The sequence below is a fragment of the Acyrthosiphon pisum genome, chromosome A1 (assembly GCF_005508785.2).
Source record: "Acyrthosiphon pisum isolate AL4f chromosome A1, pea_aphid_22Mar2018_4r6ur, whole genome shotgun sequence".
Lineage (NCBI taxonomy): Eukaryota > Metazoa > Arthropoda > Insecta > Hemiptera > Aphididae > Acyrthosiphon > Acyrthosiphon pisum.
Window position 1 is genome coordinate 106,093,570 of NC_042494.1, and position 26,603 is coordinate 106,120,172.

The 26,603-nt window shown below is 26.8% G+C and overlaps 3 protein-coding genes across 7 annotated transcripts in view; 2 read left to right on the forward strand and 1 right to left on the reverse strand.

The window, feature by feature from the left end:
• LOC100165635 (modular serine protease) overlaps window positions 1-10,631 on the forward strand; it is a 52,363-nt gene extending 41,732 nt beyond the window's left edge. For 2 of the 5 annotated variants that reach the window (XM_029487964.1, XM_029487965.1), the window contains exons 10-17: window positions 4,331-4,545; window positions 4,737-4,952; window positions 7,398-7,562; window positions 7,625-7,755; window positions 7,831-7,998; window positions 9,146-9,223; window positions 9,441-9,597; window positions 10,238-10,631. In XM_029487964.1, coding sequence (XP_029343824.1) covers window positions 4,331-4,545; window positions 4,737-4,952; window positions 7,398-7,562; window positions 7,625-7,755; window positions 7,831-7,998; window positions 9,146-9,223; window positions 9,441-9,597; window positions 10,238-10,452 — 1,345 coding nt within the window. In that variant the 3' untranslated portion in view covers window positions 10,453-10,631. Of the gene's footprint in view, window positions 1-968; window positions 1,089-1,179; window positions 1,369-1,736; window positions 1,857-1,947; window positions 2,224-4,330; window positions 4,546-4,736; window positions 4,953-7,397; window positions 7,563-7,624; window positions 7,756-7,830; window positions 7,999-9,079; window positions 9,224-9,440; window positions 9,598-10,237 lie in introns of those variants that run through there. The other 3 variants (XM_016805616.2, XM_029487966.1, XM_029487967.1) reach the window with 3 other exon arrangements.
• An 8,734-nt stretch (window positions 10,632-19,365) lies between these two features.
• On the reverse strand, window positions 19,366-21,440 carry LOC100159316. Its single transcript, XM_016805619.2, has 2 exons — window positions 20,795-21,440; window positions 19,366-19,999 (listed from the first exon to the last, which is right to left on the reverse strand). The coding sequence occupies exons 1-2, from the start codon at window positions 20,975-20,977 to the stop codon at window positions 19,622-19,624; spliced, it is 561 nt and encodes a 186-aa protein (XP_016661108.2). The 5' UTR covers window positions 20,978-21,440; the 3' UTR covers window positions 19,366-19,621.
• LOC100571936 (signal transducer and activator of transcription 5B-like) overlaps window positions 20,990-26,603 on the forward strand; it is a 13,076-nt gene continuing 7,462 nt past the window's right edge. The window contains exon 1 of the mRNA XM_029486307.1: window positions 20,990-21,009. Coding sequence (XP_029342167.1) covers window positions 20,990-21,009 — 20 coding nt within the window. The remainder of the gene's footprint in view (window positions 21,010-26,603) is intronic.

The following is a 26,603-nucleotide window of genomic DNA, read 5'->3' on the forward strand; positions in this document are numbered from 1 at the left end:
CATTTTAAGTTAAAATTTGGACAAAATTACATATTAAAAAACCTGGAATAAATATTTTATTATTTGTTGTGATTGTAATGATTGTATAATATTATTTGTGGGTACTTAAAACTTCTAAAGTATACTATTATATATCTATGATAGTACCACGGTTTGTTGTTGATGTATAACGCGTTACCTGATGGATATTGGGATATAATTAATTTGGAATTTATTATTAATACCTATTATAGGTCAATTTTTTTTTTAATACTATAGATAAGTATACCTATAATAGGTATGTCTAATATCTAGACAGACAAACCGTCTCCGCTCACAATCGTTTTTCTTATACAGTGATATTATATCATTGAATTCAAATGTAATACTATCCATTATACAGTGACTCACTATTGTAACCTACTGTACAACAGAGCGACATCCACTTTTTTCCATTTAAAATATATATTATTCGTTGAACAAATAATTTATTGTTACATTTTTTTCTACTTTATCTCTATTCTATAATAAAAAGAATAAAATTTACCACCCCAGTGGTTGAATTCAAAATGTAGGATATATCATTTTCAGAAATTAGCAATAACAATAACTACAATATGTAATTATATTATATTATTTGTATAGCCAAAAAAATAGTCATATGTTTTTTAATTTAATTATAAAAAAAATAATTTCTTCCGGAGGAAGGTCGGGCAGCTAGTTGATCATAAAATAATGACTAAATTCTAATGATTTTGAAATCATTAAACATGCCTACCTAAATGGATAAACATTTAAAACGTATAAACGCACTTACCTATACCTATTAAAGGTGTTTTGACTATACAATTATAAGGTATTAACATTTTTAAGTTATTAACTAAATGCTTGTAAAAATAGTGTTCGTTCTGAATAATATTATAAAATTATAATAATAATTTTTTTTTTTAAACTTCAAGCATACTTTATATTGCAAGTCGTGTTTACAGAAACATGTTCAGCTGTACAAATGAGGAGTGCATTGATGCGTCATCAATTTGCGATGGAGTCGCAGATTGTTCAGATAAGTCAGATGAAACCCATAGTTTGTGTGCTCCATTGTTTAAAACGTACGGAAATAAAGCTTATACGTTTTAAGTGATTAACAAAATGTATAATATCTGTTCTTATTTTATATTTATATTATTTATGTAAATATAGATGTCCGGGATCTGCGTTTCGTTGTAATTACGGTGCATGTGTAAGTAAAAATGCAAAATGCAATGGTAGAAACGATTGTGTCGACGGATCAGATGAACAATTACCGGAATGTAAAAAACTAGGCCTAAGTATTCCTTCTAGCCCTACAAGACCGCAACAAACTCAAGTAGCCAGTCAGGCTAAATGCTTGTAAGTAATTGATTTTAAATTTTAAATTGTATAATTGTTTGATTAGAATATATCTATGTACTTAATGATTTGCTTCTTATTTTATAATATGTATAAAATTTATTATACGTAGAACAATAATATTATATAAACCAGCTAACAGTAATCTAACTCGAACTATAGCAATAACTCGACAACTTTTTAGCTATAGCCTATAGATATAAATATATAAATCACTGGCTATTTTTCTTTAGTTTCAATGACATTTTAATATTTTACTATTATTTATCTTTAACATGACATTACATATTCGAATATAAACTCATATTAGTCAAATTATATTAACTGTATTTTGGGAAAATAAAAAAAACTGTCTATTTATTATTTAGACCTCGGGAAGAGTATCGCTGTACATCTGGCCAATGTATAGATGTAACAACCATCTGTGATGGAACTTCAGATTGCAATGACGGATCTGACGAAACATCGGAATTGTGTAAATCAAGGGTGTACGTATATTGATTGGAATTAAAATAGAAAACGTACAACACGCATACATGTATCTGTAAATACCTATTGTATTAATATTTAACGTTAAAGGTGTCCAACGAGTACATTCACGTGCAACTATGGTGCCTGTATAAGTAAACAAAGAAAATGCGACGGTTCTCAGCAATGTGCTGACGGTTCCGATGAAGCAGGCTGCGGTTCCAACGGAGACCGCAAACCTTTGACACCTGTTAATCAACATCACCCAACATCACAATTCACGCAGAGACCGACCACTACCTATCAAACTAATGGACCAACAACGCAGAGAACAACAACGCAGAGAACAACAACGCAGAGAACAACAACGCAGACTAGTAATATGAGGTATTTTCTGTTTGTGAATTTGTTAAAGGTTAACAATTATTTCAAATCATTTAAGATGGCCCAAACAAAATATATCATTGGTAAAAAGTTTAAAACGCTTGGACATGGATTTGGTTACTTATAAATATTAAGAGCGTCACTGACTAATGTTACGTAGTATATTATGGTAGGTACCTATCTAACTATCTAAGTACCAAACTATATTAAAACGTTGTCTAGGTTAGACAAGACACTTGGTTATATCTAGTGGCGAGTACAATTTAACGTAAATTGAAATAAAATATTGATAATATAAATTAGCAGGCTGAATGATTATTAAATATACATTTTGTTAATTAATCAAAATAGTTACTAGGTAGTCTGGTAGTTTGGTATAGGTACCTAACTATATGAAGGAACTCCGTTGTAATACAAAACGAGTCTATGAAGACACATATGCGGTTGGGATGTTTATATAATATTATCGTATAGGTAGAATATAATATGTTAATACGTTATATTTTAGATTCTGAGCGGAGCGAGGAAGTTATTGGTTTTACAATGGTGTTTATTTATTTATTATTTTAATTTTTTTTTTTATATCCTGTATACAAAATTTATACCAGAAGGAGTGCTTCGATTTCAACATATAGTACCTTATCTTTTAGCAAATTGGATCAAGATGGTACTTTAGAGGGGCCATTTTTCGATTTTCTCAATAGTTATTTAATGCTATGGGAAAAACCACCGAAAAATTACGAAAAAACACTAAAATGCGATTTTAATTTCTAACGCTTTGTTTATCATCATAGAAACGAATACAAAATTATAATATTAATTCAACTTATACATGATATATAATAAATAATAACAATATAAAATACCCAGACTGACAAACCATCTCCGCTCTGAATCGTTTTTCTTATACAATGATATTAAATCATTGAATTCAAGTCTAATACAATCCATTATACAATGATCCACTTGTAACCTACTGTACAGCAGAGCGACATCCACTTACCTGCTTTTTTATATTATGATTATTAATAATGCAATATCAATACTGTAATGGGGTTTCATATTATATTAGTACCGGGTGACCGAGTTTGGCTTGGGTTCATTTTCTTTCAATTTATATAATATGTATTTGGTAAAGTAAAAAGTTAAAATTATAATTAATATTACATTTAGTAGGATTATTTCAAGCGTTGATATCAAAAACCACGTAGCTCTGATAAAATACAGGACAAACCGCACACATTTCAAAATTGTTGTACACAAAAATCTCACACTTTATAAATATGTATAATCTATTATTTATTATTTATATTTTAATTGATTCAGAATAAAAATTATTTACAATTTATATATATATTTAAAAATTTTAAATATTAATTAAAAAATACATTAAAAAAATATGTCCAAAGTTGTATTGGCTGAAATCGATTAACGACGTTTTTTTTAATTGAAAAAAAATATAAAAATATAAAATATAAAGTTTTTTTAAAAAATTTTTCCCAAAATTTTCAGTATTATTCACTCGAAATGTTCTGTACTTACTTAAAATCGTGTCAAGTACTTTATTACTATCAATAATTTTAGTATCCATTATAATTAAAAATATTTAAATGAAAACGATAAAAGTCACATACATATTTTTAATATGTCGAAGGCTTTAAAAAAAAATTCAAAATAAATTAAAATTTGTTTTAAAAATGATTACTTGAGTAAAATTCAAGTCAGTAGGTACATTGTAACTTGGAATGCAACGTACCTAAAATGCGTATTTCTCTCATAAAATGGAGGTGTGTGAAATCCCTTTAACAGGCAAATAGTTGCTTGTGTGCCTATACAATTTTTTTTGAAAACGGCTTCAAGGATTTTGTCAAAATGTCGTACCTATTAATACTATTGGTTAAAACATTCTAGGTGAAAAATTTGTAAATATAGATATTAATATAAAAAAAATGGTGTGCCTATATTCGGCTTTGGCTGAAAGCTAGGTAAAAATAAAGCGTAGCAATACATCATTCACACAAATATTACATAATATTACATTCAGTTATGTTCATATCATAAATTCTTATTCGTTTAAATTTTAGTTATTATTGCATTATATTCTTTAAAGGTCATGCATGGTACCGTATATGGAGGGAACTGTGTATTCTTTATTCGAAACTGAATCAGATCAAAATCCTTCTTTATCACCTGGGTCATTAGTTGGTCCGAGTACCGCAGTTGAAGAGACCTGCGAAGAAGGATATTATAAAACTACTTCTAATAGAATTATAATTTGTTCAGGAAATGGAAAATGGAAACCTAAGGCTGATAAATTATGTTTGAGTAAGTATGTATTAATGGTATATATAAACATATTTACAAAACACAGTTAGTATAATATATAGGATTCTAGGCATTCCTTGATAATTGACTTATTTTCACTGTATAATATTTTATTATTTTGAATACACTAATAGAATAATTGATTTATGTTTCATGAAATATACTAATTTTGAATTGATTTATGTTTTAAGAAAGATGCCCATCTGTGTTTTCGGAAAGCTTAGATGTCGAATGTATTTTCAATGGTAAAAAATATGATTGTTCAAACCCATCAATACCGGGCACTGTATTAACACCAAAATGTAAAGTTACACACACTATACCAAATGGACAAATAGAGACACCAATTAAATTACGTTGTCAACAAGATGGAAAATGGAGTGACCGACTTTACACGTGTATCCCATGTAATTATATTTTTAAGTACAATAAGTTCTAATTTATGACATTTAGCAATTGATCAAAAATTGATCCGGGACAACTTGTTTTTGTTATTTTGTCGTAGCCATTTCATCATTAAACTGTTAAAATGTTTTACTTATTTAAGTAAATTAAAAATTCAAGCTCTTATAATATATAAGATATCAATTACCATTATTCCATTAGGTAAGTACCACACTAGCAATAAAATCTATATATATAAAAATGAATGTATGTGTGTCCATATTACCATGGCAACCAATTATATATTATTTTGAAATTTCCGATAAAATGTTTTGTATATAAATGGTTGCCATGGTGATATGTAGAATTATTATTCATATAGAGTTGGCAATTTTAATGGGCAACGAAATGAACGGGATCAGATATTTATATATATATAGATAGATTATACCTCTGATCAGAAGATAGGCTAATTTAAAAAGGGAGAGAACCAACCCCGGGAGGTGCTCAAACAGGAATTTTGAGATTTCCGATGGAAATTTTTGTTTTTAAATGGTTGCCATGGGTTTTGAAGCTATTATAATAACAATTATTGGTTGCCGGGAAACGAAGTGCACGGGATCAGCTAGTAATAAATAATAATAATAAAAAAAAAACAAAACAAAGTAAATAATAAAAATGTATACTAATATTGTTATAAAAATGACTCATTTTCTTATAAATATTAAATTTATTTATTTCAATTTATCAATATTCTTAATTTTTTTTAGAGTTGCCCATTTTTGAGCCATTTCTTTAAAGAAATGTTATCCACCAAAATTTTTTTCAGAAGAAAGCAACATCAAATTGTTTAATCTAGAGTCTTCTTGGGTTGTTCTTAAATAGTTTTTGACTATTTGCAATTTGCTAAATGACCTCTCATTGCCAGCAACGGTTATAGGTGCTGTACACGATAAGCGGCATAATAGATTGGCCAATAGCAAAGCAGTTTTTAATTTTAACTATTGCTACCTAGATCACTCATATCATTCTCACTATATTCTAGTCAATATCACTATCACAATCGTATATAAATTATCAGTTGTCCATTATGTACAGTTATTGAGTTTTTCATAAATGTAAAATGGCCAACTGAAAAGTTAAGAAACCAATTATTGGGGGGGAGGTATTATGAGCACCCTACACCCCCACTAGGTTTGCCACTGTCTGTGTGGATCAATAAATGAATTGTTTTTATAATGATGTGTTGTTTTTATTTTTTTTTATACCTCTGTACACGATAATAGTAGTAAAAACAATACTACGATTTTCAACTTCAGTATCTTTTCTGGTGGGAAAGTGAATCTAGTTGGTAGTTTAATAAGAATGTCAAAATTGACAACTGTTGGTTGTTTGGTGTAACTCAAAAACTAATAACCATATAGATATCTGAAATGTTCATCAAATAATTATGTTATCTTTTTACATTATTTGTATATGATAAGATTTAAAAAATAATATGACCGTTTTTAAGCTATTTATAGATATTTAATGTATTTTCTGTAAATATCGATAAAATTATTAAAATAATAATTGGTTTTAACGATTCGCTGGGTCAAAAAGCTTAAAATTGAATACAAAATTCCTCACAAGTTAATTAATAGCAGCTTGAAAATATTGAAGATACATAGGTACAGTCATACAGGCACGATGTTTTTTATAAGCATTAAAGTTCAAATTATGATAAAATTCTTTAAAATATGTTAGCTATCTTATTTTACTGAATTATTGTTATGTACTGTACTAAATAAGGAATTTTTATTCCGTGAATTAATTAATAAATAAATAAATAAATAAATAAATAAATAAAATCACAAACATTTATTTTGTAGATAAGAACTCATAAAATGTTCAATTGTTATCGCTAACAGTTGAACATTTAAAAAAATGTTGGGCATAATTAGATCATACAATAATCAAAAAATCTAAAATATATATATATATATATATATATATGGTTTTTTTATTGATATTTTTAGCTTAAATTTGTATGCAATTAGATATTTAAACGAAGAAAAACAATTTTAGTAATTAATTTGTAATTTAAAACAATTATTCGTGGGTACTTGAAACTTACAGTCGTTGCTCAGTATCGTTTTACTTATAAAATGATTTATTGAATTCAAATATTTGAACCCGTCTATTATAATGACCCACTCAACGCTGAGCAGACTCACTTGTTCACCTTTTCAAGTATTAATACAATTATATTGTAAACACATTCATTAATTTTTGATGGTGATTTGAAAAAATGTGAAATGTCCTATTAACTCTAGATATTCTTACATTAATTAATGGCTTCTATAACACAAACATACTGAAAGCATTTGTCTTTTTAGTATTATATTCATGTTACCACTTAAAATATTTAAACAATTAGATTTTAATACAATCCATTCTTAAACTAATGTACTCATATACTGTTCTAGATTGTGGCCGACCATATACTCCAAACAAAATATTGATTCTAAATGGTGTTGAAGCTAAATATGGATCAGCCCCTTGGAATGTTGGAGTGTATCGAAAATCTAACAACAATAGTTTTAGCATGATATGTGGAGGATCACTGATTTCTACAAATTTAGTTGTATCTGGTAAAATAACTTTGTGTAGTGTATTGGTACTAAGTTCAAAATTACAAGCAATTTATTTTTAGCTGCTCATTGCTTTTGGCAAGAAAGGTTGACTAGTAGAATATTATTAAACGATGGTACGTATAAAGTTGGCGTTGGAAAGTACAAGAGTGACATTACAATTAAGGACAATGAATTTACCCAGATTTTCGATGCAAGTAACAAGCAGTTAAAAAAATAAAATACTTGCAGGTTTGACTCATTAAATATTTTGTAAACAACAATTTAGGTGGGATTGATTTACTTGAAAGAAGGTTATTATGGTTCTTCCGGATTTCATGCTGAAGATCTAGCTATTATTGTGTTATCAAACAAACTTAAACTAAGTGATGTAGTTATGCCTGTTTGTGTGGACTGGTCTAAAAGATATTCCGTTTTAAATGGAGCTGTTGGAAAAGTAAATTTTTTTAGTACTTTTATTACCTTTATACTTAAATTACGATGTATTAGTGGGCAGGTAAATTGTTTTTTAATGATGGGCTAAGAGAGGTTTTTATTGATGCAGAAAGCTCACTGACCTACTGCAGGACAATCCCTAAATAGTTTAAAACTTCTAACTATCTCAAACTACGAATTTTAAATAAATTGAAAATTCGAAAAATCAAAATTGAAATAAAAGAAATTATTTAAATTAATTATTTATCTATTTGGAGAAAAGGGAATTATGGGTGAGTAATGATCATGCATAGTAAATTATCCTGTGTATATTTTCAAAGAGACGTCCCAATAATAGGTAATACTAATTTTCCGTAAGAATAAGAATTTGAATGTATTTGGAATATAATTTTACAGCACTAATTAATGTATATGTAGTAATAGTTATATTGGTTTAAAGTTTTTGTTAGGTTAATAAAATGTATGTAATGGTACAAGCACATATTTTTGATTTTATAATACTTTCACGACAAATAAAATGTTTTATTTTTATTTTTTTATTCAAGCAGCCCGATCTTTCGATCTTTCTTTGGGTGATAAAATGTAAATAATTAAAAACATTGTTGACTGCACTGCTGAGTCGTGCATATGCACTTTATGTTGAAAAGAGACAACGTTATCAGTCAAATTATTGTGGGAAAGAGAGGTCCAACCAGTACTATTATGTGCAGCAGACTCTTGTAGTATAGATAATGTTAATAAGTTATTATAATTAACGAGAAATGAAGTGGTGAAGGGGACAGGGCCCACCTTGAGTTGGTAAATACCTACTGGATAAAATCATGCACCCCCCATCTCCCAGACAAAAACCTAAATACGCCACTGAATCACACTGTATGTATTTCTAAAGAGACGTCTCAATGAATATAAAATATGTACTTGGAATATGATTTGGTATTTTGGTACTTTCAAGAAATTTGTGAAATGGTTTAAAATATCAAAATCTGTCAAACTACAGATTTGAAATAAATTCAAAATTCAAAAAACCTAAATTAAAATAAAAGAACTAGGTATTTAAATTAATTATTTTTCTATTTGGATAGAAAGGGAATTAAATATTGGTGAACAATGACCATGCGTGATAAATCACCCCATATGTATGTTTAAAGGGACGTCTCAATAATACAGCTGATTTTCTACCTGAAAAAGAATATGAATGTACTTGGAATATGATTTGGTACTTTAAGGTAATCGTAATAGAGTTTTTACTCCATAACCTAATCGAAGCGAAAAGTTGATACCTATTATTTCTGTGGTTTAATATATGAATATTTTATGATTTGGTCATATATTTTATAATATAAATCGGTTGAATTTGTTGAATTATGTGATTTTATTTCAGCTTTTTCTTTACACACAAACTTAGTTAATTTTGTATTGCATACGTCAATTTTATTATTTTAGGTCGTTGGCTGGGGACAAACAGAAAATATGGTAGGAAGTACTGTTTTATTAGAAGCTAATATACCATATATTGACCATCAGACTTGTCGGAATATGTATCAAAATGGATTTCAAATCTTCATTACTGTTGATAAATTCTGCGCCGGTACTAAAAGTGGTGAGAAGTAAAAGTTTAGAATAATTAAATTATATTAGACCAACTACAAGGCATAATAATATGGTAGCTGACTTTTTTGTAAAATTTTTATCTTCGTTAGAAATCGTGGTTTCATAGTTTTGTAAAAACGTTATTTTCATTAAATTATATTAATATTCAAAATGTCGCTAAAATGTATTGAATTCAAAAATATTTAAAAATAATCGTATTGTATACACACAAAATGCTTGGCTTCCGTTGTTATTATTCTTATGACTGTTGCTATTGTGAATAGGACAATATCATAATTTTACTCCATCATAATTTATCATAACATGGGTTTTTGGAAGATATGTAGTTAATCTCGCTACTTTTATTGATATTTAATAGTTATTAGCATTGGCGCAAATAGGTGGGGGCTTGGGGGGGGGGCTTAGTCCCCCCACATTCTGCCAAGTCTCCCCAGTTCAAAAGTTAGTAATTAATAATGAGCATATATAATTTTTAGAACATATTATAGGAGGGGCTTTAGTCCCCCAAAATAATTTGTCTATTTGCGCCTATGGTTATTAGTTATTTTTGGATATATTAGTACCAATATTGTTTTTTTCTTTTTGTTTCTACTCATATTAGTACAAATTATTAAAAGCTTACATTTCAGAACAAGGAGTTCATCAAGGTGATAGTGGTGCTGGATTTACCTTAGAACATAACTCTTTGCATTTTTTAACTGGAGTTGTGAGTGTAAAGGATGCTACCACAAATGATTCAATCGCAGTTTTTACAGACGTCAGCCGCCACGTTGCATGGATTCATGACATTTATACTAATTATACTTATGCAATTGAAAGTTTTTCTAGGTCTGTTTTTGAATGATTGTATCACAAACACAAAGGATTGATACGATATATATTTTAAAATTATATTGAATTTATTAAATTATGAGTTGATCTTCTGTGTCAATAACTGAATTCGGATTTATGTTAGGTGCATAATATATATATTATATTTTCATGTTTGGTATTTAGTAATAAATTATTGTGCTATTTCATAATACATTAAATGTACCTACCTATTTTAATATTAATAAATATATGAGTACCTATATAATACCATGTAATACATTTAATTTAAATTTTTCAAGGAAGACCCAGGACTGCGTTCAAACGGTAAAAATGTAATTGGTTACCTTAATCTAAAAAACAGATAGTGACGAACAGTATTGGTCATAAAACTCCACTTTTTAATCAATACATTTAATACAAATTATCAAATTATCAAATATAAAATGATTAATAATAATATATTGTAGATTTGAAAAATCTCTAATAGTTTAAATCATTTAATGAACTAACCAGTATATTATATTATGTACACAAGTCTAAAAATTAAAATGGTTTTATAGTCATTATAGCTGTAAATACATATAAGCTTACCAGCTAACCAGGGTTGGGCAAGATACTATTAAAACTATGTAACTAGTTACAAGTTACTAGATACTTTTATGTTGAGTAACGAAATAAAAGTTATATTATGTAACTAAGTTACATTTAAAGTTAAAAGTTCCATTGGTAAAAGTATAAAGAATATAAGGCTATAGGTAAGATTACGTTATGGTCGTCATGTTGAGAAAAAAAAGATGTGCCAACTATAATCGTATAACCACTGAATATCCAGTGGCCAAATTAATTGTAAAAATAACAATTAAAAAATATATTTTAAAAAAAATCTCGACCATGTATTTTGAATACTTTTAAACTGGTATTGTAACAATGTGTGAGGAGCCTTCAACTTTGAATTAAATATTCAAGCATTTAGGTTATAAAACAAACGAATAAAATTTAATGTACATTTATAAAAAAAAAAAGTAAAAATTTAAAATGTCTGATAAGCAACTCGAAGAGTCAAATATTTTGAAAATGTTATAAAGTATAAAATTATAAAATAAATATATGGTGTAAATTTCAGGTGTCTGTGGTAAATAGTTATTGAATAACAACAAAATTAGAAAATCGGTGTTTGATTACATATAACTATGATATGCTCTAGCTCAGTGATGCCCAACCTTTTTCCTTTGGCGGGCCACTTTGGTAAGCAATTATCTTCAAGCGGGCCACAATGTATAAAAGTACAAAAATTATCTTATATATTGGACTTGTTTTTTTTTATCTTATATTGTCTATTAAAAAGATTATGAATTGAGGTACACGTCGTAGGTACACCATTAGTTTGATTAGTACGTTATTTTAAGTACACGGGTGATATCGATATTTAAATGCAAAGTTTCCGTATGAAAATGTCAGACAGAAAAAAATGCAAATATAATGATGATTGCCGAATTTTTAGTAAAAAATGGTCTATAAATTACTTTTTCATTGAAATTAAGGGGATTCGATACAGTGGTTTTCTGTTTTTGTCCAACACATGCGCGCATAGTATTTTAGACGTGATTTTTGCCAAACATACCAATTTATCTAATGAAGCGATAAGAATTCTGAAAACAGATTTGAATTTGTCGTCAAGTCTACTTGAAATCGACTTCCCACATTTTTGATTTTATCTCCCAAATTCTTAAAAAAGTCATATAAAAAAAGAGTATTTAAACATTTTTGTTTTTCAATTTTTGGAGAAGATAAAATCAAAAAATCAAAAATGTGGGAAAGTCGATTTTAAGTAGAATTGATGACAAATTCAAATCTGTTTTTAGAATTCTTATCGCTTCATTAGATCAATTGGTATGTTTGGCAGAAAAAGACATCTAAAATACTATGTCGCGCGTGTGTTAGACAAAAACAGAAAATCACGGTATCGAATCCCCTTAAGTCATCATTACAGTGACCCACTCGACACATAGATACTGACTACTGTACAGCAGAGCAATACTCAAATTTCCATATTTAAAAAAAAAAGTTTATATTGTTGTTAACATTCAAGTTATGGAGGTGATATTGTACTTTAATTTATTAATTATTGACAGACTTTCAATTGACCTACCTCAAATAGCAAATTATATTTATGGATGTTCTCCAAGCATTGAAATATTTAAATATTTATAATTTATCATATAAATGACAAGCCAATGATGAAAATATACAATTACAATTAATTAATGGTTTTTTTTTATTTTTAAAAAAGCCATAAATTAGGTACTTGTCTGATTTTTATATGATATCGATTTATAACTATAAACCCCATAAAGGTCAATCATATGAACTAATCAACCACTATTAATGATCGTAAATATTCGTCGAGACTACGAACTATAGCTATTTAAAACTGCGAAGTATTATGTTAAATTATTCGATTATTGATTTAAAATATATCAACGATGCCACCGAATTAGACAATGTAGAATTCAAATAAAAATATTTTAAACAGCCAAATAGGTAAAAGCCAAAAGGCAACCTAATAAGAATATTAAAAATTAATCATGAGTATCATGCTATAATAATATACTGTTAGCCGTTAGGTAGTTTTAAAATGATAGTTAGGTATTTCAAATGTATTAAAGGTCAATTTTCTATAAACTTAATAATTGCACAATACCATTACTTTGTTCAGGCTTTAATGTTCTTTAATGTTTCACTATTCAATTGATTTATGAATAATAGTAAAACGGATTGTCAATTAATTTTTTAATGTTAATATCACTTATATATTACACCTACCTATATAATATAATATTAATTTTTTTCAATGTGTAAATAAGTTCTACCTCTATTCCTTAAATAGATTTCTATTTTATATTTAAATGAAAAATTAAGTTCGTAGCTTTCATACTTTATGATAAAATTGAAAACTAATACAGCTGTTTAAAAGACATTATATAAAATTCAAGAAAAACCAATGTAATGTGTAACTGGCTTGCAAATAACATTTAGTTATCAAATCTTAGATAACCCGTAGGCTTAATATGAATGCTCGTAATAAAACATTTGTAAAATTAGGTATAGGTACACGTTAACATTACATAATTGATCATAATAGTAATTTAGATACAAATTACTTTACATAGTATCGGATATAATATTAGAAACATCGTATATATATATATACTATGCTAAAATAATTAATATTATAACATTATAAATTATAAACATACACTGTACACATATTTAGGTATGTTAGAAGTTATAACTTGATTTATCAAAAACAAAAATTAATTTAATTGAATTTATTTCTTAAAATATTATTTATAAGTTATAACCAACCAGCGTAGAAATAAATTATCAAGAAATTGTACAAATCCTCAAATGTTTAAATAAAGGTGAAATAACCGTTTCAGTTTTCATTATTCTTATATCATATAGAATTGCGTATACATTTAAATTGAAAACATTACGAGTTGCATGGGGCTAAGTTCCAAAAATCTTATTTACATTCAGAATTATAGAAGAAATATCATAGAATTGTGCAGTATATCGAGTGTTATATAATACAAATATATGTCAAATTTACAAAATTAATAAATAATAATAATGAATTTATAGATTATACAAAATCAAATGAAATATTTTTTAACATAATTTAATTGAACACATTAAAAAAAATAGATTTGTTCAAGTAACAATCAGAAATATATTACCTATACCTACTAAAGTAAATCATAAGTAATTAATATTTTATTTTATATAAAATTATTCAAAACGAATTAGTAATTATTAATATTGAATGCATGAAAATGCAACAATTTCGTATTTGATATACCTTTATTATCTTATGTAATCAATTAAAAAAAATCGCTCCGATTTTGTAGGTTTTTTGTGTACTTTGTTATTGAGTAGGTCACTGTAATAGAAGTGTTAAATTGAATTCAATGATAAAACATTGCATACGAATATCGACTCTGAGCGGAAACCGTGTGACGTGTGTCAGTCTCTATTTCTAAGGATTTCTTATAATTTTATAATTTATTTATATTACCTAGTGTTAGTAATTTATATTTATATTATTGATACGATACCTATGTTGAACTAATTTTTGTAGATAGATTCTGGTTATTAACTTATAAGTCAACACCAACATGCATTAAAACTGTGTGAATAAAATCGTTGTAAATATAGCTTGAAATTAGTAAAAATATTTTGAATATTACAATATCATGTCTAGGAAATGTTAATATAAATATTTGGAGATCTATATAGCGATTGAAGTATCTACGGTCATATATTTTTGAATTACAGCAAACCAATAAAACCGGTTTTGTTTAAAACTGCGCAGTTTCTCATATATTTTTATTTTATTTTTCCCGATTATTTCGAAAATTACTGGACATTTTTTTTTAACTCCCTCCTCCCCCCCTTTACAAAGTTGAAGATTGCAGCATTATGATGACAGGTAGAAGGTAATAGGAGGCGGCGTCACTGCAGGTATTATGTATTTTATCTAAAAACAAGACTATACTTACCTATTATACAAATAATTATATAGACATCATGGGGCAAGATATAATACATTTTTAGTAACTTATACCAACAAGTGTCAGGAAATATTAAAGATTATAATATTATATATTATTACAATTTATAATGTCTCCTTTAAAAATAATAATAAATTAAAAAAAGGTGGGTAAGTGGATGTCGCTCTACTGTACAGTAGGTTACAAGTGGGTCACTATATAATGGATAGTATTAAATTTGAATTCAATGATATATCACTGTATAAGAAAAACGATTCTGAGCGGAGAAGGTATGTCAGTCTAGGTATAAGGTATCTTATAAACTTATTTATGGTATTAAAAAAAAGATTGACCAATAATAGGTATCTATAATAAATTCCAAATTAATCATATCACAATATCCATTAGGTACTTAAAACGCGTTATACATCAACAACAAATCGTGCTACTATCATAAATATATAATAGTATACTTTAGAAGTTTCAATAATATACAATCACAACAAAATAACTAAAATAGTTATTCCAAGTTTTTTAATATGTGATTTCGTCCAAATTTGAGCTTAAAATGACTATAAAAATAAACTATAATTATGTATTTTTTAGATTTTTTGGTAACAGAATTAACTACTTACGTGGAATCTTGTTTTAAATTTTCAATTCTTAGATACAAAAGTTGAACATTTTATAAATATTTAATTACAAAATAATTATTCAAATTTAAATTTGATAAATTTTGTCAAAATTCGATCTTTAAATGTTTATAAAAAAAAATGATGCTTATGTATTTTTATTATTTTTCAACCGCTATTGTAACAATATATCAGGAGCGTTGTATTACATTTTTACACTTTTTGGACGAACAGATAAAACTTTATTAATATTTATAGAAAAAAAAACTAAAAAAATTGAAAACTGACCATGTCCGTAAACAGCTCAAAAAGTGTCAAATTATTTTCAAAATTTCATCGTAAATAGAAAATACTAATATAAACATTCAGTGAAATTTTCAAGTATCTACATAGTCATTCGTTTTTTAATTACAACAAAATAAGAAAATCGTTACATGAGAAATCCAGTGAATATCAAATGTTGTAAAAATATGAATTTCAAACGATCATAAAAATTTAATTTTACTTTCTTGTAGACATTTTTTTTTTAAAAAAGGTAGACAAACATAATATGAAGATTTTGTATTACATTTTCAAATCATAGATTCAAAAAGAAAATTTTTTATGAATTTCTAACTCAAAATAATTTGCAAATTTTCGTCATTTTTACTTATTTTGTCAATATTTGACAATAAATAGTGCTATAAATTGTGCTTATGTATTTTTAGATTTTTTTTGTAACAGAATTAACTACTTAGGTGGAATCGTGTTTTACATTTTTAATCCTTAGATATAAAAATTGAACATTTTATAAATTTTTAACTGCGAAATAATTATTAAATTTTAAATTTGATAAATTTTGTCAAAATTCGATCTTTAAATGCTTATAAAAAAAAATTGTGCCTATGTATTTTTAATATTTTTCAACTGCTATTGTAACAATATACAAATTTAATTTGACTTTCTTATAGATATTTTTTGTTTGATAAAGGTAGATAATCTTATAAGGAATATTGTATTACATTTTAAAATCTTAGATTTAAAAAGAAAATTTTTTACGAATTCTTAACTCAAAATAATTTGCTAATTTTCGCGATTTTTCCATATTTTGTCAATTTTTGAACTTTAAATGCTTATAAAAAAAAACTGTGACTAAGGATTTTTAATATTTTTCATCTGCTTTTAAAACAATATACTAGGGAGCCTTTTATTAAATTTTCAAGCTTTTTTAATCAACAAATAAAATTTTATTGATATTTTAGGGAAAAAACTAAAAAACAATGAAAATTGACTATGTCCGTAAAGAGCTCAAAATAAGTCAAAATATTTTGAAAATATTATGGTGTAGGTATAGAAAATGCTAATATAAACATTCAGTCAAAATTTCATGTATCTACGGTCATTTTTTTAAAGTTACATCAAAAACCAAATTCAATTTTGCGTAAAAATTCCCGTTTTTCCTTAATTTTTCTTTGGTTTTTCTTGGCGCTTTTGAAAATTACTAGGAATTTTAAATTTTGACCTCCCCAATGCACCAACGATATTCACTTTCCAATCGAACAAGATACTGAAGTTGAAAATCGAAGCATTATTTTGACTACTTATCGTATACACAGACACAAAAAAAAATAAAAAATAAAATTAAAAAAAAAAAAAAAGGTGGGTAAGTGGATTTTGCTCTGCTGTACAGTAGGTTACAAGTGGGTCACTGTATAATGGATGGTATTAAAAATAATAAAATTAAAAAAATTAAAAAAAAAACACACATCATTGTAAAATCAATACATTCATCGTTCCACTCAGAATCTAAAATTTAATACTATTTTTTTACTAACAACCATAAGTAGGTATGTAGGTACCTACAATAAATATAATTTTACTTACCTTAAAGTTTGAATTTTCTAAAATATTTATTCTTTAATAGGTTCTAAAAAGTCACATTTCCAGATTTCATTAACCACGATAATATTACGAATATTATATAATATTAATAATATTAACGAATTTATAACGTTGACAACAATTTTTTTTTAATAAAAACATATAATTATTATTATAAATACATTCATTGTTATTCTTAAAAATTATAAATAATTCAACAAATTAGCTTGGCTAATGGTGTTGGTAACAATATTTTTTAACCACAAATAAATATTATTACTAAACAAAGTAAAAACAAGTAAAAAACAAACAAGATCAGTGTTCATATACAATAGGTATAGTAGGTACTAAAATATTTGTCAACATATTATATAACATTTTTATTTGTGGTTTAGCACCAATAGAACCTTATTTATCACAGTCCACAGATAAATAAATAATATATTAGTCCATCAATATAATATGACATATCTTACTTGTAAAATAAACTAAAACTATACAGTATACAAATATATTTAAACAATTGATTTGATTTATTATTAAATTGTCGGGCCTAGCAAATAAGGAATAGAGTAATTTTTATTGATTTTGAGTTTTGTGTCCTATATCAGGCTATTTAATATATAATATAGCTGCATTATTATTATTACATAGATAATAGATTACGTGAAAGGAGTAAAATGTTTATCTATCAATGATATTTAATTATTCACTGATAGTTCTGAGTTCATCTATGATCATAATCTAATACAGATAATTAATAAACAAAACGAGAATTCTTATTTCAAATACCTATCTATATAATATAGATATTTAGGTATATAAAGACAAATATATAATTTCAGTTATTATAAGTAGTATGATTTTTAAACGTAGAAAAATGTAAGTATAAAATATTATTATGTTATACAAGCGTTTTTTAATGATACATTCGTATGTATTTATTTGATAAATAAATATTTTAAACAGTTTATAAATTATTTTTAACAATATGAATACATTAAAAAAAAAATCAATTTAAATAGTTATAATATTTAATAAATAACAAAAGTACCTAGGAACTAGGTTACAATTTTGATTTTTGAAAACTAATACATATATTATATTATAACTATTTTAAATATACATCTGTTGTGTTATGACGGTTGGTCTAAATTTTTTGAACGCTTTGTATAAGAAATACGATACAATCATTATAAATACATATTACGTAGGTATTAATGTATTATTGTATAATATGACACAAGTCAACAGAATATTAAAGAGAATGGAGATGACCAATAATTTTGGAAACAGTGTTAATATAAATGATTACGAAAATTATGAAAATTGAATCTCACAAAGTCATATCATAAAGACAGTTACAATTATAATACGACTTACGAGTATGTAGACAATTAATATTATAGTTTTCTTATTCGTATTTCGTCATTGAGTCATTCCTTACAATATAATATCATAAAGTTCACGTTTGTACTGAAAGTGTTTTTAATAATGTTATAGTGAAACGCTGTAACTTATATATCAAGGTCACCATTCGGCTCATTCCCAATCCATAATTGTATTTAAGGAAGTAAACAAATGTATAGAAAATCTTCATTTTAACCGCCACGGTGCGGCGCCACCACGTTACTGTTTCGTGAAGCATAATAATAGTAAACTCATTTAGTAATGGATAGTCTCTTTTCAATACTATTATTTTGTCACCAAATAATTAACTATTTTCTTCGTTTAAATTACAATGGTATTCATCGATGTAAATTTAAGTACACGAGTTTAATGATTCCTATCAAGGAATATTAGATGTACTACCTATTGTACAGTAAGAAAAGATTTCATAAAACAAATATCAAAGTTAATTTTGCTTTATGCTTGTGATTTGTTTATATTTTAACGTCATAGACATTTATATTCGATGTTTTCCTTTGGCAAATACGTTTTTCTTTTTCAAATTTGTACAATAATACTCACCAATAAAATTTCTTTGTCTCCAATAAATTATTAAATTGTGTTCTTGACACATTGGTTTTAATTTCGCTTCTAAACACTTAGATATTCACATTTCACACTCGTCCGTGTATTGAGTTCTAAGAATTATTAAATATAATTCACTCATAGAAACAACACTCATAAATCATATTAGTAAGTAGACAATTCAGGTAATTTGACTATTGACACCGTTGTCTACGACATCACCAGGTAAATGATGTTTCCAGCTTCTGAACAGATACCGTGTAAACTTCCTTAGCTGTCTAAATTTGCAGTACGTGGCTCCTTGAGCGGATTCCAGTTGTTGCGTCTGTATCAAGAAACCTTTTTCTTTGAATGTTTTTTCCAAACGCTCTCTGGCCAGTGACTTTTTGCTCTTACGTTTGGAGTCTTTTGATTGAAGATTCAATGTTTCTTGGAGACTGGTAGAACCAGGTAGTTGAAAATCATTTATCGATGATATCTGGTCCCTGACACATAGGTTCAAAGGTTCTTCTACGACAGTTGTACCGTAGTTTTTATATATCAAGTGACATATATCAGCCTACAAGTAAATGAAAACATCTGATTAGAAAATACAATTCGGTAATTCGGTTGTTCTATTATTATGTTTAGTTGTTACATTAAATCTTACTGTTCATATACACTGTACCTAATTGAAACCCACTATTCATAAGTTTGGGGAATGCATTATTTTACATTCTTTAGATTTATTTGGTACATTTTCTGTTTAATATTTTCACCTTATTATTACGTTATTGTCAAACTGTATAGATAACATTTAAAAAAATCTACAATGTAGTATTTAAATATAAGAGTGAATTAATTAATCATAAACTATAAAGTCTTTCATTTATCAGGTGTTTTATAACACTGATTGTATAATGTTAACGTGTTTATACTTTATATTTTTAATTTGATAGTGTCTGGTGTAGTTTGATAAGATAACATGCATACGTTTTTGAGAAGATTAAAATAACAATAATATGTTACGTACGTTATAATAATATTTATGTATCCAATATCAATGCAGTAACAGTAAAATTATACTTTATATATATAATATATATATATTTATTCTAGTAATTTTTCGTATATCAACGGTTTTGGAGATATTTTTTTTAAACAATTGTAAATCATTATAAAATTCTATTTTCGAAAAACAATTATACCTAGGTACTTTTACTATTTTTTAACGATATAATTTGTAAGTTTTTAACTTCATACTCCAAAGCATAATATTTTTCTGAGTAGGTATTTCGATAAAAATCAAATTTTGAACGAGTACCTATCTCTGCAGTATACATTTACTTTTCATAATAATATGAATGATTTTTACCTTTTTTGGTTTGCGTCCCCTCCGTGGTTTTGCATTGTCTAACGTCATCTCTCCCATGTATGGTAGATCATCAAAACGGACACTAGTTTGAGCTTCCATTGGTAGTTTTGATTTGACATTTCCCGTGAAAAGGACAGGTGATGGAGACGATGAAATCGCGGGAGATGGTTGAGTAGACATCATGGACGCTTCATAATGATTCAAATACTCTGGAGGTAATGCTTGATGATGAAATTTAAGCTTCCATCGAGATTTTCGCTTACTTCTATAAATAAAATTAAATGATCAATTTCCATAAATAGAAAAAAACATTATTAAAATATTATAGGGGAAGCTTGCAGTATTCAGTATTTAATTGAGTACTTTTGTTGTGATCGTACATATAGTTTATTACTAACTTATTTTAATATATTACTATATTACTTATTAGGTTCAATGTAAAACATTTTTTGTCATTCAAAACTGTGTTAGGCTGTACATAATATACTGCGGCACCGCGGAGGTAGTAGTAGAATTTTATTCCGAACAGAAATTACTTTTCTACAGATCGGCACCGCCAAGACAAAATAATTGTACCACCAGAGTTATAGTAGTACAGTGTGCAGTATGGACCCATTTAATAAATGTCAAATATAATAATCAAATTAAATAAACTTATTATTACCCAATATTTGTTTAATAATATTTTACTTCACTTCATCATCAAAATGTATACTTAGGAAATATTATTATATACCAAGTTTTAGAAACAGTTTATAATATATACGTACCTAATAAGTAATAACTATGTTATATTCCATACATTTTTATTTTTCAAGTTTAATGAATAAAAATGAGTCATTGTTTGATTTATAATTTGAGTACATTAAGTCAATTTTATTGTCTTGTGTTTTTAAATGAGACAATGATTTTTAAAAGTCTAAATTATACAAAGAATCACTACAACACTAATTGCCTAATTAAAGTTGACAAATAAATAAATCTTATTATTGGAAGACCTAAGTAGAACTAACATAATGATAATATAATTAATATACCTATTATATTTGGCATTACATTATCGTTTAATCAAAGATCGTATAATATATTATGTTGACTATAATTATGTCGAGCTATATAATTAAAAATTTAAGTCGATGACCAAAGTGTTGTATTTTGTATATTTAAACAATTAAATGTTGTTTTTGATTTAATGTATAATTTAAAATATAGCTTTAATAACTGTACCATAGGTAATACCATAACTATAATAATGCAATATATTAAAATATTATGCTAGTAACAATTTTAATTATTATTCATTTTAATTTTTATGTAATGTACCTGCATACTACATATTTTATATTATGAACTTCAATACTCATATTATATAATAATATATAGCTTATTATTATGAGGTTTTTAATAATTCAAGGTATTAAATTCATTACAGTTTATTTACTTTCTAAATTTTTGAAATTATAAAATTGTGTCTATTATCTACTTAGAAGTAAGAAATTACTTTACATTATACTTATATTAAATTAATAAATATTGATTTTATGTTTAACGTATTGGCTAGATTAGATTATTATTATTTACAGCTAATTGATTATTACCTATCTACTTATTAGTTTCTATTACACTTTTTAATATTTTTTTTGTTGACAATTTAATTATTGAATTATAATGACGTCATTGGTGAATGGCGATTACTGTTATGTATACAAATCTGTTTTGTGCAGTTTATCAAGTTACTGTGATTTGTAATAAATCATGGAAATGATTAATTAAAAATAATATTTCGTTTGTCCACTTTATTTTCAGATTAAATATTTTTTTGTCTTTATTAATTTGTAGACAATACATAGATATCCAGATAGGTGTATTATACACCTATGAAAAAACGTAAAATGAATCATTATGTTATATTATTTAGTCTAAAAATCAGCAACGCTTACAACTAAATATATTAAAATATTATAACACGTAAACAACTGGTCGATTCTAAAAACGATCTTATTGCAAGATTTAGGTACATTGTTATTTATTTTGGTATCGTATTTTATTATTGACATGTTTATGTCTTATTTTTCTAAAGCAGACATCAAAAAGTCTATATAAAATACGTTGTAGGTAGTAGGTACCGCTAAACCAGACTAGTAATACAATAATAATATATTGTGGAATTAAGTAAAATAGAAATATTGAACTATGGACTCGATCTGTGTAAACACGCGCTCGCCGATGATTCACGGCAGCTATTCAACTTTTGTTATGAATTATTTTTTTACAATGAATATTCTTATACAGTTTATCGACTGTCTGTTAAAAGACATATAAATTGTCCAATAAAGGAACGTCGTAGAAATGTTGACGAGTAAGTGCGTACGCCCGTGGAACACAAAATGAAGAAAATAGGTATAATACCCATTGTAATATTATAAGAGCTAAACGACCGTTGGAGTCTCACCCGCATTTGACCCCGCTTCCGGTTCAGACGGGCATAGGAGTTGTTAAAAAAAGTCGTAACACTCGGGCGCTCCGAAATAAATACAGGAGGTTAGAGAGAAAACCGTTTCAGGACTAGACGGTCGTAGGGCATGTAATTACGTATGTGGTGTATAAATAGACATATACATTATACAGACATTATAATGGTATCGTGCATATTATAAGTGCACATTTTTTTGATCGTAGGGGTAGCAAATACGAACAAGCGATCTTATTATGACTGAAGAGGATATCACACCCGCATGTGTTGCATGCAAAGAAGAACTTTATCTGTGCAACAGCATGCTCTTTTTTTTAATAGCACTATCCAATCATTTTTTATAAGCAGAAGAAAAAAAACAAAAAAAACAAATGTTTAGAAGCAAATAACTTTTATTGTATTTATATTATCTAAAATATATGCTAGAAAATTTTCCATCCTATATGTTCAGAAATTTTGGAGCTACTACTTTGAACACGGAGAGATACAATTTGTCCCGCGCAAAACAGTTTTTGTTATGTTGTACATTAGTAAGACGGAGACGACACATGCGTATGTTACATCCTCTTATGAGCAACGATTTGTGCCGCGAAAAATAATTTAAGTACATAACTAACGAGAAAAAAACAACAGCAGTTAGTCAGTTACTCATTACAATATTACACAATTTGAGTTCGCATTCCTGTGCGATAGTCTCAGATTCGTCGAGTAGGAGAGGAAATTAAAATAATAACAACCAACTTTGCGCAGATTTTAATTTGTTGTATACGGCCAAAAAACGGTCGTAACAATTACTGAAATATGTCTTCTGTAAAATTATTATTTTTTACAATAATATTATTGTCCACACACGTTGTGTTTCGGAAATCGGAAGTCGCATGCGTTCCCGCAATGTACCCGCGACCTAACCTAGTGACTTTCCGAGTGGTTGTCTATGCGCGCCCTTTGGTGCACACAACCATAGATAAGTATAATATATGACCACATCCATCTGATATTCAAATCAGACAATATTTTTAGACGTATCGTTTTATTAATAACGGCATTACGTCGTGTGTACATGGCACGTCATTCCGCGATTTACTAATATATGACGAACGCGATTTCTATGCGTACACTATTATATAATAATAATAAAACACATTATAATATTATAGTCATCACGTGTACAACAGTGTTCACCGTCTGTACACAGATACGGCTTAAAATTATATGTATAATAATATTATAAGTGTGTACGTAAACGTCGTAAACGAGTAAACGACTTAAATAGGCTTATAGTCGAAATACGGGGAAATATCCAAATACCCATGGCCGTTTGATGGTGTCGATGACCCGCACTGGAATATTTTGCTGCTTTTAGAGTTCGTATTTAATGGAATAATGATATTATATATATACTGAATGATGTATAAATATAACCATTTTTCGTAAAAGTGTACCTATATATAGGTACTTGCAATTTATATTATACAAGTGTATGTGTGTCTAATATTATAATATTATTTAATCGAATTTATTATATACGCAAACTTCGACTATATATTATCTCGTTAGACATTTTTGGAGAATTAATGTCAACAATTTTACGATTTAAATATTGAATAATATTAAAAAATCATCGAGATTTCGAAATTGACATGAGAAACCGTATAAATTTACGCATTATTATTATAATTTAGAATATGTACCGTAGTACCATACCTATATTTAATCGATCGGTATTATGGTACAATACTAATAAATACCAGTGACGGGCGAAGTAGGTATATTTATAAATAAAAAAATAGAAACACATGTTTTTGAATTATTATTTCGTTTTTAGCAGGGTATTGAAAACCGAACTTGGGTGAAGGATGTCAAAACCCGTAATTATAAGTTTCAGTCCCCCGCGAGCTGACAAATAAGTTGAATTTAATGTTAAAAGCATTCTCAGACAATTTAAATAGAGAACAAATTGTTGTTTTCGACAAATTCGTAAAAAAGTAAAGAAAAAAAACCTTTTGATATGAAATCGTTTTTATATTTTTGAAGAACGAAGACGGTGTCTAAAGATTCTTTTACAAGGGGCTCTGTATAGGCAATAATCAAAGAATTTAAAAGGAAAATCAACCTTTTTACTTACATCGACGTGTATCATAAAAAAATTAACATCAATCTGAAATTCTACTTGGAAAAATTAATTGTTAGCAATAATAAATTATAAATATTTTATATAATACATTTTAGATTCTGAGTGGAACGATGAATGTATTGATTTTACAATGATGTGTGTTTTTTTATTTTTTTTTATTTTTTAATTTTTAATTTTTAAATTTATTTTTTAATTTTTTTTGTGTCTGTGTACACGATAAGTAGTCGAAATAATGCTACGATTTTCAACTTCAGTATCTTGTTCGATCAGAAAGTGAATATCGTTGGTGCATTGGGGAGGTCAAAATTTAAATTTCCCATTGGTTTTCAAAAGCGCCGGGAAAAACAAAAGAAAAATTAAGGAAAAACGGGAATTTTTACGCAAAATCGATTTTTCACAAAATTGAATTTGGTTTTTGGTGTAACTTTAAAAAAAATTACCGTAGATACATGAAATTTTGACTGAATGTTTATCTTAGCATCTTCTATACACCATAACATTTTCAAAATATTTTGATGTATTTTGAGCTCTTTACGGACATTTTTATTTTCCATTTTTTTTTAGTTTTTTTTCTAAAAATATCAATAAAATTTTATTTGTTGGATAAAAAAGCTTGAAAATTTAATAGACGGCTCCTAGTATATTGTTTCAAAGGCAGATGAAAAATATTAAAAATCGTTAGTCACAGTTTTTTTTTTAAGCATTTAAAGTTCAAAAAATGACAAAATATGGAAAAATCACGAAAATTTGCAAATTATTTCGAGTTATAAATTCATAAAAATTTTTCTTTTTAAATCTAAGATTTTAAAATGTAATACAAGATTCCTTATAGGATAATCTACCTTTACCAAAAAAAAAATGTCTATAAGAAACTCAAATTAAATTTTTATGGGCGTTTGAAATTCATATTTTTACAACATTTGATATTCACTCGATTTCTTACGTAACGATTTTCTTATTTTGTTGTAATTAAAAAACGAGTGACTGTAGAAACTTGAAAATTTCACTGAATGTTTATATTAGCATTTTATATATACGATAAAATTTTTAAAATAATTTGACTCTTTTTGAGCTGTTTACGGACATTGTAAGTTTTCAATTTTTTTAGTTTTTTTTTTCTATAAATATCAATAAAGTTTTATCTGTTGGGCCAAAAAGCGTATAAATTTAATACAAAGCTCCTGATATATTGTTACAATATC